This window comes from Phaethon aethereus (genome assembly GCF_964289735.1).
Source record: "Phaethon aethereus genome assembly, chromosome: 21".
In the NCBI taxonomy this organism is placed as follows: Eukaryota; Metazoa; Chordata; class Aves; order Phaethontiformes; family Phaethontidae; genus Phaethon; species Phaethon aethereus.
Window position 1 is genome coordinate 7,164,645 of NC_138597.1, and position 22,285 is coordinate 7,186,929.

The following is a 22,285-nucleotide window of genomic DNA, read 5'->3' on the forward strand; positions in this document are numbered from 1 at the left end:
GCTGTTCTACGAGAAGTTAGCCACCTTCAGAAACTGGATGTTGACCTGAAGGCCAGTGGAGAAAGAAGCCAATGAAATAAATTGCAAGCTTTAGACAGACACCAGGCCACTACCCAGCTCTGCCATTCATCCAGTGCCACAATCAGCAGGGCACAGCGCTCCAGTATGCAGACCTGCTCTGTCTGCAGTTTCAAGGCTACCTGGTCACCGAGCAGAATCATCAAGAAACTCGGGAAACAAAACACTTGGATTTTCTGTAAAGAAGCCAAGAAAAGAATTAAGCTTTCCTCATCCTCCTGCAGAGGCACTGTTTTCCATTTGCTGAAATGGAAAACAGTTCATAGGTTGCTGATATCCTCAAAGCAAGCAACAAAACTTTCTCTTAGATTACAATTTCAATTTATAAAAATAAACCAAAACCAAAATAAGTACCTAAACTTACAACAACCCTGTGATTCTACTACACGCTCATGCACTGGAACTTCTCTTTTAAATACTCTATGCCTGCAATTTTTCCACACTGGCATCAGTCGTTTAAAGAGACCTAATTTCAAACTACCTGGATATTAGGATACTGATCCTGGTGAAATAGACCTTAACTTATTTTCCTCTCTCCTTATTTGCCTTTACAAAGCTTGTGTATGATTAAAAGCAAACAATTCTCCAAACAAAATCCAGAGTTGTTAGCCCATGTTGGAACGAATGTCTTCTACCTGTACACAAAGCACCTGTCTATAAAGTTAGTATCAATGATCTTAGCTGGTAAAGCGCAGTTGGCGTTTCAGTATTGTTATGCCCCTTCACTTCTCTCAGACTCATTTTGCATGAGTAAGCAAGCTTTTACCATCACCGTTAGCTGAGAGTACAGCATAGTATAAAACTTAAAAAATGCATCTTTGCGTCAACAGTTAAGCCCAGGATCACCAAAGGCAAGCACTCTATGCAAAAATAAACAATTGAGACAAAATAAAAGCTGAGAGCAGTAACCAAACAATATTGCACCACTCAGGGAGAGCTGGTATTTATTTCCCTTCTACAAAAAAAAAAAACCCTGGAGTTACACATATCTCTCATAACCATATTAAATTTCCATTGCAATCTACTATTAGATTTTCTTTGTTTTACTAAAACTATCCCAGCTTAGATGAATAATCCTTTTTGTCAGGACCATGGATCTTCCAGTGATGCCCACACCGGCTGCAACAATGCCAAGGAAGCTAGGAAGGAAATAATTCACAGAATGCAAGATGCACAGCACAGCTTGAAATTCAAAATATGCAGTCATGTTCTAATCCTTTAGGGCTTAGCACAGGCCATGGCAAAATGGCTTTCCTTTCCTGTACTGTGGAATGTACAGGACCAAACAACCAAACCTGCTTTACAATGGGTTATTGATCTCCACCTATGAGGAATCTTGCTAAAATCACGCATGCTTCAGTTACGAGACTTGTAACAGAGCTGTTTCTCCTTCAGTACTAGGCAATCAATCAGGCCTAAAGAGAAAATAGTTCTGCATTCCTCCACAGAAAAACACACCCACAACCCTACTGTTTTCAAAATTTACCACAATATTAGTACATTCCAGTTCCAAGACCTTTAACCAGAAAACCTCTTTAAAATGCACTGAAATTGATAGAATGTTTATAATTTAAGTTAATCCTTACTGGACTGGTGCCCAGTTCTGACTGCATGAATACTCCAGTATCTTCCAAATCTTCCTCTTCCCAGAGAAGAACGATAGCATTATAAATTAGAGACTCAGAAGGCTGTGATACTCCAGTATGATTCCTCTGGTCTTTTATCTTATGAGAAAGGACTAGAATATGGCATTATACAATCAGTAAAGATAAGCTCTTCTTTTTATGGAAAAAGGGCATATTTAAAAGAACTTTCTATAAACAATAAAGCTTCAAGTCTCCATATTACATCTTTTGGATTTATAAAACAATAGAGTACTTCTTTTGCACCAGTGCCATTGTAAATACATGTAGTCAACACATCAAAGAGTGTTCAGCTCAGTAGTGCACCCAAAAATATTGTCAGTGAGTATCGAGCCCAACCCAGCCTAGCTCTCTCCAAGGCACATAATAGGAAAGAAACCTCAGAACTGCTGGGTTTTTTCCCTAATTAGACTCGGAAACATACAATTTACTTAAAACAAGAAAACAAACAGTCTGGCCGGCTGACAATACGCTGTAATAGTGTCAGCAGAGATCTGGGGGCAGCAGGGTGAATAAGTTTCCACTCTAGAAGATTTAATGCCACCACCATCCAAGTTTGCTGTATGTGAAGTAATGAAATCCTTCACACTGTTGAACAATTAAAAATGTATTTTAATTCTACAAATTTACAAGGAAAAAACCAAAACAGAACAAAACCCAACAAAAAAAACAATAAAAATAAACCACAAACTCTTCCAGGATTGTACTTCAAGTTTTCCTTTGACAAATTTTGTAATGATCCTTGGCTTTTCAGGTTAATTCCAGTCCTCTAATGGAATGCAGCAGTTATATTCCACACCCAGCCAAGAGTCTTTGAATCTGTGACGACATTTGACTTTCCCTCTGAAAAACATCTAGTCTCCCTGACGTGAAGAACAGAACTGGGGCACTCAGAAATCCACTCACGTGAATGGTTCTCTTTTTTTTTTTTTCCCCCACCTTTCATGTTGAGTTTAAAACTTGAGACTGAAACCAGGCCCTGCAGCAGATGCTCCTTGATTTGTGGTGGTCAGATGAAAACCTGTGTCTTTCAGATCATCATCACCCTGTGAAAACCAAACACAATTCATTTCTTAGTAAGTGTCTGTGCAGATGTGTTTACCTCTCTGACACAAAAAATCTAAAAAACAACAACAACAACAACAAAAAGTATCTTTAGGAGATGAGAAATAAATGTATGATGTAGTGGTGTCACAGCTAAGGACGATGCAGAGTGTTATTCATGATCTTTAAACATTGCTGTTTCGAAAGTTATCTCTTCTAAAGACATCTCAAGTGTATTCCTACTTTGTATACCTACTTTGGACTGCACAAATAAAAGATGAAAAAATTTTGTGAACACACTGTATAAGTAAGTGTAAACTACACTTATTCAGCATCTGATGAAACACTCTGCATATCCTCCATGTCAATTTTTATACCCTCCATAATCAAGGCTGAACAAACTTTTAAGCTACTTCATCTGTTAAATTGGGCACAACTGCACAGTGCCATTTCATGTATGCTGAGACATGGAAATAATAAGTTGATATAATTAAGGCACCTGAGACTGTAACATACTTACAAGGGCATCTCTTTCAGCCAGTTTTTTTTCAAAATGGGCAGCACAATCCCCACAGATAGAAAGAACAGCAGCTTTCCCTTTTTTGAAGAATTCTCCAAATATTGGAAAAAGGAGACTGTTTCTATCCAGAAGATACGCATAACTTAACCAGGCTTTTTTTTTTTTTTTTTCAAAAAATAAATTTGTGGCTTTGAAACCTTAGTTGAAAGTGTAAAACAATGTACACTTTCAAAAGAAAAACTGTTCTGCACTGTGATAAAACCAGGCATCATTTCTTTCTTAGATTATGTACTGAAATTATGATTCCGTGAATACAACAGCAATTGGACCTGCCCTTTGAAAGCAACAGAGGGAAACTGGGACTTCAATAGTGTCTTTTTTATACAAGTACAGGTGAGTCCCAGGATCCCAAGCAAGCCCCAGAAAGCTAACAAAATGCAGTCCACATGAACTTCTTTCCAAAATCAGGATTTGGACAGGTCTGAGGACATCAGAAGTCTATGACAGTTGCCTCGATCTGCTATGCTTACCAACTGACTATATCCAAGGCCTCCCTCAGGTGGTCGTGGGCTAGTGCCACGTTTTACCCTTTGTTGTTCACTTTTTGCTGGCCAGGTGGGAAACATGGAGGGGTCAATAGGAAGGGGAGTCTCTCTGAAATACTCATGCTTCAAACCATCTTCGGCAGTAATTCTTCTGGCTGGGTAGTATGTCAAAAAGCTGAGAAGAATTTAGAAATTAAACAGGGAAGATGAGAGCAGAAAGAAAAATTTTAGCACCAAAATTATAAACCCTTCAGAAACACGATTTAGAATTTTCAGATTTTAAACAAAGAATTCTATTAATGGGTATGATTGCGGACATATGGGTGATCTAATTTAAAAGCATGCTTCCTACATGAACCTATAATTAATGGAACTATGTATCAGAAGTAGCTTTTGTAGGGATCTGTTTACAGAGGTATAAATGGTTGGACACCTCAGAAGCTATGGGTAGTCAGATATAGCTCAAAAGGGATCCAGGATGGTTCAATTAAGATATTTTACAATGCTGCTTTGCTTTTTAGATAAGACAACTGAGATTATATTGATACACTATGTTACAGTATTTTGTGGTGTAACTTAACTGTACAGCTTGTGGTTATTATTTTAAACCTTTTGCAATACAGAAACATGTTGCACCCTACTATTCATCCTATCAAACAGTATTTGGACCAGACTATGTAAATGCTTATATATCCGAGATTTGTACATGCAGTGAGTTCCACTGACTTATGTACACTTACTCATGTGCTTGTGCAAGTTCCAGGCCCATATGATTATAGTGGTGTCATTCTGACCCAAAATAACAAAGACATAGCCCTTTCATAACCAAAACAATTAAGAAGTAGATGACACTGGCTATGACAGCCGTCTTTATTAAGATAAGTTGTGCTTGGACTTTCTGAAAGGTTATCTAACTTCCAATAATTATTCAGAACTCTTAAAAAACCTGGAGCAGCTTAATTCTTAAAAGGTGGAAAGACTAAAAAGCTCCCTTTTAAAAAAAAAAAAAAAGAGACAAGTTCTAAGTAAGGTCTGAAACTCAAATCATTCCCACTACTTCATGTCATGAATTTTAAAGGGAATATTAGGGGAGAGAAGGGAACAAAAATCTCTCAAGCCATTGTCAACCTTTAAAAGAAAAATTAATTGGAATGCAATCAGAATACACCAGTAGAGTTAGTTAAAAGGACTGCCAGAACATCGAATGTGACCAAACTCATGAACTTTGAAAATCTAGGAAAAAAATAATACTATTTTCCTAAGTCTTTAATATGATCTCTAGCATGTACTGCTTTTTTTCTTTTTTTCAGTTGTAATTGTTTTAACAAGACCCATGAGCAGACTCACCACATAATTAAATAGGACATGAATGAGCTAAAACTACTACTGAAACATTTTTCTATTGTTCTAGGATATAGGTGTGCAAGAATAACCTTGGACTGAGGTTTAACAGCAGGTGTTAAGAGCATGGTAAACTGTATAAAGCTGCTGTGAGAGAGTGAGGGATAGCATTGCAAGGAATGTCACAGACAAATTTGAAATGCATCAGTATGTTTTGACAAGGTTAAATGCACTGAAATACCATGCTGCACTACAAGTCATTTTCCACCACCATCATAGCACGTGAACACATTTTCCCAAGGATGCCCTAGAAGCTAGCACTTACTTGTTCATCAGATCAAACCCTTGATCAGAGAGGAGTGCTCCAAATCTCTTGCGTAGATTGTTATAGGGATATTCTGTGAACGTCATCTTCTTCACTGCTGGCAGCTCATTGTAACCAGGCCAGATTTTTTCGCTTGGAGTACCCAGATCCTGTAAATTAAAATGTCTCCTTAATAAACTCATTCTAGACTGCTTATTCATTATGTAGCTGTAGGAGTTGGTAAGTATCCAGAGAAAACAGATGAAACACAAATCATGATCTTAGCCTCCTATAAACACTGTAGAACAAGAATCGGAGTAATGATTAAGGCTGAATCTGTCAAAGAGCAGCAAGCACTTTTAATTTCTTACTACTCCAATGTACCTGCCTCTAAAACCAGGCAGTTAGAAACCAAGGTTGTTAAAAATGTTACCTTAAAAACTTTGTTAATCTGGTCAATTTCTGACTTCCCTGGAAACAGTGGTTTCTGCGTTAACAGCTCTCCAAATATACACCCTACTGACCACATGTCTATCGCCGTCGAGTATTCCTGAAAAGAAGGAATATATTATACCTTATAAAATCAGTAAGATACTTTCACTGAGTTGTTTAGGGTTTTGTTGTTGGGGGGTGGTGGAGGGTTGATTTGTTTTTTTCCGTAAAGATTCTACCACTCTGAACAGAATACACACAATCATTCTGATACCCAAGGCACAGGTCTCAACTGTATTTATTTAAAAGTTAAAATTACTGTGAATTATGAGTAATACCCAATACACAAATACTTCAGGATGAAACATGAAAGTCTCCACAATGCTGCTTTTCTTTTTCACTCACAAACACACCATCACAACTAGCAAACCATTCTAACTTACACTGTCTTTCACAGAAATCATTAGCCCTTATTTTGCCACAACAGCAATCTCAAGTTGTGGGCACAAAACCTGGTCTCCATGGTACACCTCTGCTCTTAAACGTAGCCATTTCTCCTATTACAAAAACATCTTTGAAAGGTACCATAGGGCTGCTCTTACTTTTTCACCCTTTTTGTTTTTGGTGGTAGTACACAGTTCTTGTCACTGAAGCCCTACAAAACCCTACTGATTTCATCCAGATTTCAGTTATGAAACAGGTAACCAGTAGGGAACATTGCCAGAATGTTGCCAATACCTTGTTCTGCTCTCAGATGTCACAAATTTTAGAGTAAGGTTTAAAAAAAAAAAAAAAATCCAGCTGCCTATGATGACAGTGACAATTTGCACCAAGCCACAAGAAGTCCAGCAGCACTACCACATCAGCATTCTAAAGGAGAACAACTCAATTTGTCACCCACCAACCTTTCATCTGTGGACGATGGAACGTTTTTAGCTGTGTTATTAGGAAAAATAATACTGAAAATTCAGAATTTCCACTTCTAAATCAATATAAAGAACCAAGCATACTCATACGCTGTTCGTAAATTGTAAAATAAAGTTAGTCTGAAGAGTCATTCCTCTAGCAGCCAGAGGAACGAGAAGAAACATACCTTAGCTCCAAGCAACAACTCTGGAGCCCTGTACCAAAGCGTCACAACCACTGGCGTGTAAGGCTTCAGTGGAGATCCATATTCTCGGGCTAGTCCAAAATCTCCAACCTAAATGAAAACCGGTAATCAGCAATATTTCCAACATTGACCATACCATTTACTAACGGTGCCAATATGTGTTGGCCATGTTGGCTATTTGCAGGGCTTCCAGCCTTCAAAAATAGCCACACAGAATACTGTTTCCTCACAGGCCTTCCTTGTCTTTTTCCACTGAAGGGAAAAAACCATTTTTCCCTTCCTGAGGCCAAGAAAGAGTTCCTGTTATTGATCACCTTGACAGAAAGCTTATATGGCAGGGGAAAAAACAAAGCCAAACAACAATAGATGCTGGCTTCAACTTTGCAAGCAAGAAAAAAAACCCCCTCAAAGTCCAGTTCTTCTGAGAAAGGGAAAGACTTAATAACAATAACGGCTGCAAGATGTAAATAATGGCAATATACAATTGGTATCTAAAATTTAGAAGTAAAAATTGAAGTGTTATGATGTGATCTGATTAGTACTGCTTTTCTCTTAGATTTTTGTAGGAAGTCAGTGAAGGATAGATCGATTTTTAAAGCATGCAACTTTTTTTTTAAAGACTTTTTCTTTGTAAAGAGAATCCCCATCTCCACCAGTAACTGTACAGTTCAGCACTACTACAGAGATTTATATTCTCTATTAAGCCTCACAATCTCTCAAGTTGAAAAAGCAACCCAGTTCAAACACTATCATGCTGACATAGAAAAAGTAAACGACACTGTCACACATATGGTATGCTGCATCACCAGGAAGAGAACACTGCTCAGACTTCTAATCATGCTATAAAGAATTCAATATTCACTAGACCACACTTACTAATCACAACCTACCATAAATCTTACCGTTGTGGCAAGGCAGTCTCATGACTTGACTTTAACAGTAAAGTTCACTCTTTCACAACTGCATGTTTTGCAAGCCACAACTCATACCTTTTAAAGGCTGATGCAAAACACTCTATCCGCCTCATGACACAGCTATAATGCAGTGTAATTCTGCAATTCAAGCTTTTTCCTAAGCGTGGTGTATTTCATGTAATTCTTACTTTTAAAATGCCTGAATGACTGAGTAACAGGTTGGAAGTTTTCAAGTCTCGGTGAAGTATCCAGTTGTCGTGAAGATGCTTGACTCCTCGCAGTAACTGAATCATCAAGGTTTTCACTTCACCTGAAATGATAAGAAGAAGCAAATACGTTCAAGAGAAGAAATCTACCTTTAATTGTTTTTTGTTTGGAGAACAGGGAAGTGGGCAGGAGGAAGAAAAGGTCGTCAAGTTAAAAGCACAGTACAGACTGCACCATAAAACAAGAGCAGTTAAACCCACAGAGCTGCCAATAAAGCAAAATTAACTTGGACAGCTGGAATGCATCCAAATAATGCTCAGAAATTAATGCCTCTAAAAACACAGGAACTGGCCAAAATTAAAACCCAGTGTTTTCTTCCGGTTTAGCACAGGGGAAACTCCCTCCATTTCACACCTGAACCTCCACGTCACCCTAAGCATGCAAACTGGATTCATCGGCCAATATCACTATGAATATCAGCACTCCCAGCCTACGATCCTATCTTAACTTGTATCAGTAAAATCAGACCAAACAGAAAAAAAAGCAATGAAGTCTCTATTCCAAAGAACACTCATAAGACATTTCAAGGCAGTACATGTCAATAAAAAGCTAGTTCCCTGACGTCAGTACAGCCCTAAGACACTGAGGGCCAGTTTTCAAGTTTTAAGAGTTGTAGGAGTCTATGCCAAACAGTACCTGGTAGAAATGGTTGCTTCATTGTTTCCATCAGACTCTTGAGATCATGTTCTACATAGTTCATTACAATATAGATTTTATCCATATTACTACCTACAACAATTTCCTAAAACACAGAAACGAATGATCAAAACAAGCACACAGTATTTAAAAAGCAAGCAAATATGAATTTTAGAAATTTACAGGCAAGAGGATAAATGGAGCCTGCCATTGGTAAAATCCATAGAAAATGTATTTTTCTATGGAAAAAAACTCCAACAGCTCATTTTTGCAAAACATCAGATTATGCAGAGACAAGCACTGTCCACTTAGTTTTATGGGTAGTACAACTGTACAACTGTTTACAGAAAGAAGCTCTGCTAGGAATGCTAACATTTTTATAAGGCGTCTTAAAGGCTAAGAGGCAGTTATTTCAAGGACAAAAATACTTCTGAAATAGAAGATTGTGGCCTTACTCTGACAGTGACAATATTTAGATGTTGTGCTTTCAGAATAGTATTTATTTCTCTAAGAGAAGTAATGGGAAAGCCTTCCTTTTCCTTTTCCATTTTCAGTCGCTTCAGAGCCACAATTTCATCTGCAAAGAAACCAGAATTATTAACCGCAGACTTCCTATCACATTGCTAATAAAATACACGCTAAGAGGTCCCCCAGTGTTCTGTCAATAATTTATCTGAATGAAAACATTACTCAAGACATTATGTTAAGCCAGGAAGCAGAGTCAGTCTCACATTAGCAAAGTAAAAACAAAAAAACCCACCACCATAAGATTGCCAACAAAACAAGCCCATGGTAGTTGTCCAGGAAGCAAGTGAACTCGGAGAAACCACTAGCCAGCTGTATACTTCCACTCCCTGAAGGAGACCAAATGGTCGTATTATTCTAAAATAAACGGAGAAAGGTATCCAGAATTTAAACCTGTCACCAAAATCACAGCTTGTCAGTTGGAACCTGAGAATAACCCTGATTTCTGTCTAGGTCTGCTTTGGAACATAGTTCTTTTCACAAGCTCTCTTCACCATCTGCCAACTCTATTTAAAACTCTGGGTATTTAATTTACTGTGCTACAGTTGCCCTTGAAAATGACCAGCTTGCTAGAAAGTAATGTCTCACTAGTGATAGCAACACTACAGAGAAACTGAGGTCAGAGCCAAAAGAACAGACTGTATCTTGCTGTGCATTATCTTTTTCCAGGAAAAAAAGAAGTGCTGCACTAACATAACTACTTTTGTTGAATTATCAAAGTAAATATTTCTTTCATTTGAGAAATCACCATGGAAGGGGAACATATAAATGACTTGATGGTTGGCTCTTGCACCATACACAGGAAATGCAGTAATTTCTTCAAGACACTTGCCATTACAAACCAGATAAGCAAAGAGATTGCGTTTAAAAAATATAAATTCACTGTATACACAAAAAGTGGTTTTCCGAGAGGGAGCTTAAAAAAAGAATTAAATTTCTTTCTACAGCAAAATACTGCAGTGTATACTCACTGCACACCAGCCGCTGCTTTATGAAATCTCTAATGGGTAGTTCTACCAGTGACACCTGGTGGAACGCTTGTATCAAATCTCAAAAACTTCCAACTTGGTAACTATCTACAGCAGATCTCAAGCCAGAAATAACTGCCTATTGAGCCAGAAACTGAAATTGTGTTAATTGCTCTACACCATTCATGGCCAATACAGAGATTATTTCCGAACTCAAAAAGCCGCAAGTGAAGCCCTTATGTCAAAGCCCACATCCTATTAAAAAGCATAGATTATTCCTGATAAAGAAGAAAGTAGACAGATTGTGTTCATCAATGAACAATGCAGAACCATAATTTGCATACAATTGCAGCCCTAAATAAAATACTGTGAAGATAATTACTGCAGACCACTTATACTAACCAGTCTTCTTGTCTTTTGCTCTGTACACTACACCGTATGTTCCTTCTTCAATCCTGTTCAAACACTGAAATTCCTCCACGCTACGACATCCCTGAAAAAACAGATGAACAACATTTACTCCTCCAGCATCTGGGGGAGGCTTTTGCTGAGCTTCTTTAGTGAGACATAAAGTAAACTTCAACAGCTTCACAGGCATAGTTAAAATCTACCAAGAGAGTTCAACAATACGGCTATTCCATGTCGGAAAGGTATCTCTGGGGCTTATTTTTACTTGAATCTCTAAAGGAATCCTGGACAGAGTCAGTGTTTTAGTAGATTAACTAAATTAGTTCATTAACTCTTCACTCATTCACTCTGCCACAGAATAAACTCAAATTCCTGCCACAATAGCAAAGTCAGCAACTCAGCACCTTAGACTGATACCTTTCACATAGTTTAATTAATAAAAATAGGCTTTCTCTTCATATATCTACACTTTGCTTTTTGCTACAAAAAGAATAACCACCCGTCAGTTTCTACTCACGTTAAAAGAACTCTTCTCTCACGTGTCTATTTTCAGATAGCAATACCAAAATACCAGATTATATGTATTATCACATTCTTATCTATATCTAAAAGAGTAATCTCCTTTTTTGCTCCATGCACATTTTTTCCTTGTCAAAAAAAGACAGCAGTATTTCACATAGAAATGTGTATTTTGTGATGTTGAGTTACTACGGCATATGCTGCCCATAAACTACCTCAGGTACAAGTATGTACTTATGATGTTAACAAAGCAGCCAGGGAGATCCATTTGCCTACGATATTCTCAAGCATCCTTTAAGTGATCCTCTACCTGAAGCGCAGGAAGATACTTCGGAAGCTCTTGTTTCAGTTCAATGGGGGAGGAAGCTGGTGAGTCAGGAATATACTCTCCTTCTGTCATTGCATTGGACTGAGGGGTACCCTCCCCTACTTCCTCCTCTTCTACTTCGCTTCCTGCCGAATCTCGGTCAAACCTCGACTCTGTAACTTTAAAAGTCAGAATCAGTCGTGGAAAGAGGGAGCCGCTCGGAACAATTAAATTCAGCTTTAGACAAATAAGGGTAGTGAAACACTGATCACTGTACGCGAGGCAGGTGTGCAACTTAAGTTACTGTATCAATAAAGATCAATGAGAAGCCTAACTTCTCCTCTTTGCAGAGATGATGCTTTCAAGAACTCGTTTGCAGTCACGTACATACAACTTCCAGTGTTAAATACAGCATGACAGAAAAATAAATCTTTACACTACCAGAATGAGAGAGAAAACCGACCCAGTATATCTCATTCTGATTGCAAAGCTTTTTGGATGAGAGGACAGGACAAGGGACCCAAAATGAAAAAGAAGGAAACATTAGCTCATTAGACTAGGATCTGATTTCCTCTAAACATAGACCTTGGAACAGATTTCAAGGAATTTCTGATTCTGACATAAGAATGGCCCCAAAATGCCAAATATATGATACTTTAGAAAGATGGCAAAACTGCAACAAGAAATACATTTAAAATATTTAGAAATATTTGTAGAAACAGATTTGACTGCCAAACACTTCTTTAGATATTCAGTATTTGCATTGTACCAACTGGGATGTGGTTTCCATTCTCCCGTTCCTCCTCTTCACTCATTTCTTCCTCGCTCACCTCCTCTGCAAAACAGAATCAAGTTCAACTGAATAAACTCAACACTTCTGTAGTTCCTTGTAAGGCAGATCACTATTGAAATGCTCTTCTAACTCACCTGGCCTTCTTCACTATCTAATTAGTGACCTCATACTTCTGTTTCACTTGGAAAGCAAATGCTTCCCCTAACTCAACAGAACTGCACCTTTCAGCTTCCAGCAGGGAATACAATTCCTACCAATTATCTGGGAATTCGGGGATGGGGGCAGGTGAATAAATTAAGTCAAGAAACTTATTAATATTTGCTTATTAACTGCAGTTGATTTTAAAGAAATATACCCAGCCATCAGAGCATGCTTTTGTGTCCTTTCTTTACTAATTAATTACAAGAATGGCTGTAAGTAGACTTTTTTACTAAACCTATTATGTTCATTTACTAGCATTAAAAAAAAAATCTGAAATTTGCAACTGCAAATAATTCAAAATGACAGGCATATTTATATTTCGGCCCCCCCCCCCCAAATAAGTGCAGAATTGTTCTCTACAGAATATTTGTTGTGTTAGAAAATTACTTAAACTGTTAGCCTTGCACCACTTTGTAAGACAAAAATGGCTTTCAGTTTTCTAATCTGGCTTCTTAGATGAATAATTGCTATTACCACTATATAAAAGGATAGAATATGACTTGTACTTGGGTTTTTTTTTCTTTTTAGTTATCTTGACCTGCGAGGTCTCAGCGTATCCTAGACTAACAGAAAAGGAAAATGACAAAATAAAATAATACAGAATGAGAAACAAAGAAAATCATAAAGCAGGTCCTAGAATGGTGTGTTATGTTACTCACCAGCTGACTGCTCAGACACTTCCTCAGAATTGCTTCCCGTCTCCTCCTCCTCCTCCTCTTCCTCTCCTTCTTCCTCAGAACCTTCACTGCTGGACTCTTCCTCCTCTTCTTCCGAGCCTGATCCAGATTCTGTTCAGGAATAATCAAACACATAACTAAGGAGGCACGCACTCTTACAACAGTGTTTCCTCAACAAACAACTGTACAATTAAGTACATCTACTAAATTGCATTTAATCACCTGATGAAGACTCTGCTGAGCTGGTTTTTCTCTCACTGTCACTGATGTCTTGCAAGTCTGAAAGAGGATCTCTCTCTTCTGGTTTCTCTTCTTTTACTGTTGAGACCATGAAAATTAAAAGCAGGGTGCTGACTGAGTATCACGTCTACTTATAAGACTCTGAAGACCCAGATAACTGCTTTAGTTTCTCTGGCCATGAAATTCGTGCTGAACAATCTGTACTGGAAATACAGAGCACTAAAAATATTTCACAAACTGTTCAAAAGACAAGCAGCTTTTCTGAATTGCAGCGGTGCAGGATCAACAGCGAAAAATGCGGAATATTGATCTTTTGGTTTTTTAAACATGATATATGCCTAAGCCCCCCTAAGAGTAATTAAAAAAAAAATTACCAAAATGAAAAAAGTAATATGGTAACAAGTACCACCACAACACAGTCTCACTAATGTGTGTACATACAGCGCTTGCTATCAGTGATTACTATTCTAATGCAGTCTCTCTGGACCACCATGAAATACCATGTGTGAATAACTGTTGATCAGCTGCCTGCCTCCACCTGGAATTTCAGCTGCTTACATTCTGCAATCAGCTTATTTGAAATAGTTACACTTATTTTTACAGCTACACACCTTAACAAGGCAGACACAGAGCTTTTTCTTCTTTAACCAAAGACACTTATGTCACTTGTCCAAGTTCTCTACTCGCAGTTAGGACCTTCTAGGCATGGGAAGGACAATTTTCTGGCTTAGAAAACAAAATTCACCATCTAACCAGAATACTGCCTTAAGCATTTATTTTCTTCTACAAGATGACTATGTCAGTGATGCTTAAACTATATTGATCCCTGTAAGGTAACTTTTTAAAGGTAGCTTCATTCCTAACAACAAATCCAACTGGAGCTAGCATAAACAATCCTTTTGTAAGCTGCAAGGGAATTAAATTACAAAATTTTTAAAATTCAGTCAGCTGCTTCTTTTATCATTGAAGTAACTCACTTTGAAACTTTTAAAATTACTACTCCTACTACTAAAAAGGAAAGATTCATTGAATTTTTCACTTGCACAATTACCTCCAAAACCAGCATTGCTTTAGAAAACAGTACATATGTATATATTCATTAATATTCCAGAATTATGCCACCACAGCTGAAGTGGACAACACTTCCAATAGAGTACCAGGGATATATATTTACTACTAAAAATTAAACACTACCCCATAACAGCTCCTCCTAGACCCCAGGTAAAGACATTATAAAGTGGCAAATGCTACCTGGTTTCCTGCTATCTCCTTGCTCAAGCTTGTCTCTTTGCTGTCGTAATGGGCTGCGACTCCAGGGTCTCATTTTTACTTTGTCTCCATATTCTTCCCTCACTGTTCTATGGTGTGCAGAAACTAGTGAAAACAAAACCGAAGAAACTGTTACATCTCCCTGCCCTAACTAGAATACTTCTGTACACCACAACCACCTGCTTTGCATACTTCTCGTTTTTCCTTACAAACTAACAGGTAATGTGGAGGAGTGAAAGGGGAACCTAACTGTATCTAGGAGAATAAAGGACTATGATTTATCTCATGCACTGTAAAATACGGGTTTGTACTACTTAGAGAAAGGATCTGCCATACTTGGGGAAAGAGAAGCAAGATGCCCTATGTACTACACAGTAAACACCCTGAAACTAAGGCATTAATGCCAGAGAAAGAAATGGACAGACCAGGAAGATACATAAAAGAATAAAACCAGCTAAGGTTTAGAAGGAGCTGACAGAACCTTTAGAGCAATAAAAAGAACTAAAATGAAAGGCTAGATAGATTGAGCAATATCAGTGTAAATACCAAGCACAAAAAGGAGCTGTTCTGTATGAGCTGAACTAGAAAGAATAGCAATAAGTATGGCTTCCTCTGCTACACTTGACCAATCTTCACCATTTGATCACAGGAAGGGGCTCTGATTTTTACCTCTGAAAGCTGGGACAAACAGAGATCCTTTAAGCAAATATGATCCCAACTTAGATTGCAAATACCTGATATCCTGTGCAAAGTGAGGGTTCATGTGTAAGTTAATTTAAATTGCTCGGTTATCCTATCCTCCCCACCTGATTCCCACTCCATCCTTTTTCATGGTTGGAGTATTTACATGATCTATCTCTCTTCTCCCTTTGAAATTTATTTCCCCAAATCCTTAAAACACTTAATTTTGAGACTTCAATCTCTTATCAAATTGGGTTAGACTCAGCCAAAGAGTTCAGAAGCGACTGGGATCAGGACGGATACACACACACACACACAGAGACACCACGAATTACATAAATTTTGTTTCTATAGGAAACCAGACTAACAGAGAGAGGCAAAGACAGACAGTAATTACTGACTAATCAATACACCATGATATTTAAGGCATATGATATTGTTTTATCTCCCCATGTAGAACTTAATAGATTTCATCCCCCCGCTTTTAGAAGTTCCCCCCACTTTAATTTTTTTAAATTCTGACACTGGCCTAAGCAAAAAAATGCTTTCTATACCACCATTCCACCATTATGTCAGCAGACAGTAAGCCCAAACAACATTTATACAGAGATAGTTACCTTCTCTTCTGGCTTCCCGTTCCTTACGTCTCTCTTCAGCTCGCCTTTCGCGTTCTTTTTGCTCTCTTTGTTCTTTTTGCTGCTCTCTGATTTTTCTCTCTCGTTCTCGCTCAAGTTGCTCCAGACGATCTCTAGAAAATAATTATTTTTTGTTACATTACAGTTCACTACAAATTCAGCTTATGAAGTAAAGGAAAACCGGTTTGCTATAACAAACTGAAGGACCGTTCAACTTCATAATCAGCAATACAGCTGATGGCATTATCAGTCAAAAACAGACATAACTTTTCAGCTGATCCTTTAAAAACAGCATTTCAAAGACAAAGACCATGAGCTCTAAATCACGTGAGCTTCTGCACCCTTATCAGGATTCAAACAGAAATTAAGCAAGTTCAGTTAATAAATCCCCTGATGCTATACAAATCTAGTTCATGGGTTTGGGGTTTTTTTCATTACAGTAAAACACTGGCTATGAATTCACCTACAAGTATCTGTTGTAATGAAGCCACTTACAAAGATAATTAAAGTCAAAACACATTTTCATTAGACAACACATTCACAGGAACATGGCACTGGCATCAGACCTTACAAGTTTTTGCTCTGAATTTTTTTGTCATTTCAGAACAATGAAAGTTTAGAGATAGATTTCGAGAAGGAAGCTGTTCATATCTCTGTTGGTTTGTCACAGGGGAGGGAGGGATGGATGTACCTCTCCCTCCTGGAATGCTCCCTTGCCATTTCTCTCCGTTTCTGTCTTTCCCATTCACGACGGGCTTTATCCTGCTCTTCTCTATGTCTCTTCCTACGCTCATGTTCCCGTTCTTTCTCTTTCACTCTGGCATGTTTCCCTAAACAAACAAAAATTAATTTTGGAGTGTTACTATTCAAAATATTTAGCGTTCCTATCCTTAAGAAGCAAAACTACGAAGGATGAAACTTATGTCAACCTATTTTCACGTTCTCTGTTATTTTCTTAATGAAAAAATCCTGATCTGAAAAGGTGTGGGAAAATTCGAAGTTTGTAAGATCTTGCACAAATGCTTGCATTAAAAACAGAAAAAGGCTGTTAGTAATAGAAATACAACATGAATGTTTCTAGGAAGGGTATTTTTCCCTTTACAGTCAAGTACAAAGATCATAGCTCATCCCAGTCACTCAGTGAAGCCAGAAAGAAGCTTAACAGACTTCAAAGAGTAAAAGTAGACTCTATGTCCCTGTCCCAAAGTGATTACTGTCCTCTCAAACACATATATACCCGTGTCGCTCCCATAAGGGCATTAAACATAATCAAAGAAACAATACAAGTTTAAATTGCTTTGTCTTATGCACCTAACATGTTTTCTTTAGCTTTTAGTTACTGTTATTTAATTTCTACATAGTGCCTGTTTGGCTTCACTTCGGGAAGCCACCACAGAGGTTATCCAAATGTAGTAATAACAACCTTCTGCTGAATGACTACGATGTCTACGCTTCTCTTTCCTCTTCTCATCTTTTCTATGATGGGCTTTTTCTTTCCGTGACATTTGCTGCGGTGGTTTTATAGCCAAGGAATCATCTTCTTCTCCTCTAAAATACAAGACAAATTAATAAACTCAGGAAGGTTACACATACTTTCAAACAGACTGCATGTTATTTCCTCTTTTCTCTGTTTTGAAAAGAATGCATTTTTTCCTGTTTTATTAATTTATATTAAAGTTAATTTCCATAATACCCCTGAACCAAGGCATTAATAGCACCTTACAGAAAATCATAGTCACGTAGATGAGAAGTTAAGCTATTATATGCACACTTTTAATATACAAGCAAACTACGGATGAATTAAGTACTGAAGAGAACTGAGCAGGCCTGCTGCATCTTAAGCAAACTATTTCATTATTAGGTAGTGGCCAAAAGTGGACCACAATACTCTGTTAAGTCTTAATCAGTACTTCAAAGATACCCTGGCATGTTCTACAAACAGGAGGCAAGATGGCACATCTGCACACTAATGAAGTTGACTTTCCTGCTTCAGATATGTTTAAAACCTCTTCTCAGGACTTCTAAAGATCTAACTCTTTCTAAGGTAACATGGTTATTCTTTTATTCTTACCTGTCTTCCATAGAGTCTTCCCTCCTATAAGGTGAATTTCTGATTGTTATTTCCATGCGATGATCTCTCAACTCCCCCTCTTCAAGTGAATCCCGCTTTGAATCCCTATCATCTGACTGTTACAGAAATGCAAGAAAGGGCAAAAACAAAAAGCAATTAATTTTTCTGTCACACAATGAAAAAATTTAAATAGTATTCAACTCTTCCATTCCTAGCTCAAAAGCCATCCTCAACTGGTCGCACCAGTAAAGTACACTAACTTATGACGCAGAGATTTCATAGTTCTAAGAAGCCAAAGGCTCCATTGCCGTCATAGCTGAACTTCTGTAAATTCAATGTATTTAGACAAAATTAAACATCAATTAAGGAGGATTGCACTAACTATTGTGTTTTTTTTTCCCAAAAGAACATTATTTTGTACATAATTGTACAAAACCAAATCGTAACAAAAAAGTTATTCAAGAGCAATTATTTAAACCCATTCTTCTATAAAATCTTTGAAAGGTGTTTATTGAATTGCAACTCCCAGTTACCTGCATTCATTTCTTTACCTTTTCTAACAAATAGCTATGAAACAAAGCATAGTGTACAACATAAAGGCAATGAGATCTTAGCAAAGCATCATATTTTTGTCAAACTTTGGAACTAGAGATCACACACAAAACATACATGACAGGGCAAGAAGCCTTGTTCTCATAAGAAAATGAGGATGGGCACCGAAGCTCCTCAGGTTTCATCAGAAATGCTCGTATACCAAAGGGCAGCTTACATTTTTCATACGTTTTATCTCTGCCTTCTCTTCTTGCTCCTTCCTCCGTTTTTTTTCCTGAAGAATTTCATCTAAAGTTTTCACTTTCCAAGAATCCTTTTCATCACCCATTTGAGTTAAAAAAAAAAAACCTCTGGAAAAGAACATGACATTGATGAAACCTACACACACTACACAGGCCAAAAGAGCTATGTCTATTTTACACTGACTTTTTATACACAAACACTTAATACACCATCTTTAAGTAAAGCCAAGTGGGATTTGACTTATGCTGAACCAGAAAAGTCCGTTTTAAACCTAGAAGCACGGACAGTCTTTGCTACGAACGTAGGGACCTGTTCGAGTAAAATGAAAACACCGCCTATAAACAAGGGCCGGTGTTTCACCACCGAGGCAGACGCAGAGGCGGCCGTACACACCAGCCTGTCACATACAGCCTCGGTACCAGGCGGGTGATGAGAACCGCCGTTCTCAGCGGGCACCATCAGGGCCACCCACCCCGCGGCCGCTCGCTCCCACCGGACAGCCTCGCCCACGAGCACACCCCGGCCCAGAGCTCGCCCGGACCCAGCGGCCGTGCGGGCGCGGGAGGACAAGCCAGCCCTGCGGCTCGCACCCGGCGCGGCCCCCGCCGCCCGCCTTCGCCTCAGAGAGCGGCGGCTACACCCGAGGCCCCGCCTCCGCCCGGGCTGGCGGCTCGGCCCCTCCCCCGCTCCCGTTCAGCCCCGCGCCGCGGCCGCGACGACGCCGATCGATGCGGTCAGCGAGCCGGCCGCGCTCCCGCCGCCGCGGGGAGAGACGGCGCCGCGCCCCGCCCCGCCGGAGCCGGGCCCACTCACCGCCGCCGCTACCGGAGACTGGGACGCGCAGCGCGGGACTGACGCGCCACTTCCGCCGGCCGGAGCAGGCTGATGACGCAAGCACGCACGCTCGCTGACGCCGGCGACCGGAAGGCTGGGGCGGAAGACAGCCGCCATGAACGCGAGAGCGGGGCCCGGGCCGCCCTGCATCGAAACCGTGGGAGCGCCCGGGGGCCGGACCGGAAGGTAACGAAAGGCGCCGATGAAGTGCCAAATCGCCCGTTTCCTACAGCGCATCAGCCGTAGCGGCGGCAGTAACGAGAAAACCAACCCACGACAAGCGAACACGTAGCGGCAGAAAAGGAAACACCATCACCACATGGGCCGTTCTTTAGGACCATCCTTATAATTACATATAAAAAACGAAGTTAAATTTTATTCGTATTCATTTGATTAAAGCATGATTCCAGCGATCATTTAAAACAAGTCACATAACGGCAACAGAACTCATACACGACGAAGGATATTTTACATTAGAGCAACTCCTAAAAAAATTAGTTGAGACTATGCAGATAGAACATAACACATCTTTAAAGTCCTGAAGGTAACCATGACTAGAGGTCACAATGCAATCACGATAGGAAAGATCGTTACGCGCAGCTACTTTCTTATCCATCCATCATTTTAGCTGGGAAATAATGTCATTTTAGAAACATGTTAACTGCTGCAAGTAACACATTTGCAGGTCTGTGTTCTTCAGCAAGGACTTGTGTTATTTCAGGAATTCACATTTTAAGGAAGATGTGCTGTTTCTATGAGAACATACTTGACAAATGTAAGCCAAATAATCCACATAGCTCTAGCTCACAGAGCTTGTCTTGATCCGTACACGAATATCAGGGGTGTGGCTGGGAGAAATGCCAGTGAAAGAAAAGCTAAGAAGCCAGAAGAAATCTGGCAGTACTACTGCCATCATACAAAGCAATGAAAAGGAAGATAGCTGGGGTATAATACCGTAATGAATCCTTAACATGGAATAAGATGGTCCTCCTTTACCCAACAGGAACAACTGCAAAGAATTACTAGTATGACCAGAGGAAGAAAAGGTCTTGAAAGTGGAGAGTAAAGAGGTTGGTTTGTTTAATCTAACAAAAATATAGGCCAGGAAGACTGCATAGAAAAGTATGCAAGATGAACACTGTGAAAACAACCCCCCAGTAAAACAGTATTACCATACTGCCTCAGAACAGGTGGGGCTAAACCAGTCACTAGTAAGCTTAGACATGTGTTAGAAATCACAAGTTCCAAAATCCTCCCAGCTGTTTGGTTCACAAAAAGTTTTCCAGCAATAGGAAAGGTAAAAGCCTGCTAGCTTTTAAAATGAAGTTCAAACAGTTGATGAAGGGGTCTACATGAGAACAGAGCAAGGCAACCAGAAAGCCACTTGTATTTCTGTCTTCCAACAAGAGTAGAAATACGATGGAAACCAGACTTTTCCTTCTGCCAAATACACCGAGATTTTTGAAAGCGTAACAAAATTTGAAAAAAAAAAAACAAAACAAAAAACAAACCACAAAAAACCTCCCTGCAGAGCCTCACCCCACAGTCCACAGCTTTTGTAAAAGTGATAGGAGTACAAAGAAACAAAAACACACAGACATCACATATGCAATGAAAAAACCTGACATTTCCCTCAGGCTCAATTCTTCAGGGAATATGCCCCAGGAAACCAGTCATGTATAGGAATGTAATCTGAAGTATGCATAAGACAAAACAAGCACACACTATTTAAACAGAAGACTTCTTCAGAGAGACTGTCTTGGGAACACATTTTTGCTGTCTGCAGGAATAGTTCGCTAAAGCTAACCAAATACCTCACATCGTGGAAATGTAAGCATTAGCTTAAATTTTGCAGGAATATCACTGGTAACTTCCTATTGGAAATTATTTTTACCATAATGACCACTTAATCCATGCTTCTAATGCCATGCTACAATCTTTCAGAAGAGTGGCAATTATTAAAAATCATCTCCTTTTAATTGTTAATTTAATTTTGTTACCAAAAAGTCAATTAGAATGTTTTCATAGCTACATGTGCTTTTCTTCCAAAACTAAATACCTAAGATTTTTTTTTTAATTTTTGAAAGTTAACTTTTAATAATCTTTGATCTACACAAAGAAGAATTTCTTTAAAGAAGAAAACTTCTTAAAAGCAGCAGAAATAAAGAATAGCCTCAGTTTATGGTTAATATTCCTCCCTTTAGTGACCTCGCTTTCATCTGTCACAGATACCTCCAAGATTCTTTACATAATCAGAAATGATAGAAATACTTTGCACATAGGTCAGAATTATAACCCTGAGTTTCTAAAAGGCAGTATTTTGTTGCACTCCTAGAAGTAATACCAAAAAATCGATTTATTCCCTCATAACAGATAGATATAATAAAATGCAAGAAATTAAAGTATTAAAATGGTTTCTTATAGAAATACAGAGATCCTGCTTCCTTTATCACCAACATTTTTCAGTGTTTTTTACCTCTAAGCAACTGCAATATTTAATTCAACACTCCATTTATACAATGTATGT

At 38.8% G+C, this 22,285-nt stretch overlaps 1 protein-coding gene across 6 annotated transcripts; it reads right to left on the reverse strand.

Moving 5' to 3' along the window:
* Positions 1–1,862: 1,862 nt before the first annotated feature.
* CDK11B (cyclin dependent kinase 11B) lies at positions 1,863–19,009 on the reverse strand (the record flags this gene model as incomplete). 6 transcript variants are annotated; one of them, XM_082009279.1, is made up of 19 exons in its annotated part: positions 1,863–2,767; positions 3,816–4,005; positions 5,497–5,645; positions 5,909–6,025; positions 7,001–7,108; positions 8,121–8,242; positions 8,836–8,941; positions 9,291–9,412; positions 10,731–10,821; positions 11,566–11,741; positions 12,332–12,397; positions 13,216–13,344; positions 13,456–13,551; positions 14,725–14,847; positions 16,041–16,171; positions 16,750–16,888; positions 17,509–17,606; positions 18,130–18,245; positions 18,899–19,009. In XM_082009279.1, the coding sequence occupies 19 exons, from the start codon at positions 19,007–19,009 to the stop codon at positions 2,675–2,677; spliced, it is 2,283 nt and encodes a 760-aa protein (XP_081865405.1). In that variant the 3' UTR covers positions 1,863–2,674. The 6 variants fall into 6 exon arrangements, with proteins under 6 accessions (XP_081865405.1, XP_081865404.1, XP_081865403.1 ...); XM_082009278.1 differs by having other exon boundaries at positions 11,566–11,735; positions 17,482–17,606; XM_082009277.1 differs by having other exon boundaries at positions 17,482–17,606.
* Positions 19,010–22,285: the final 3,276 nt, after the last annotated feature.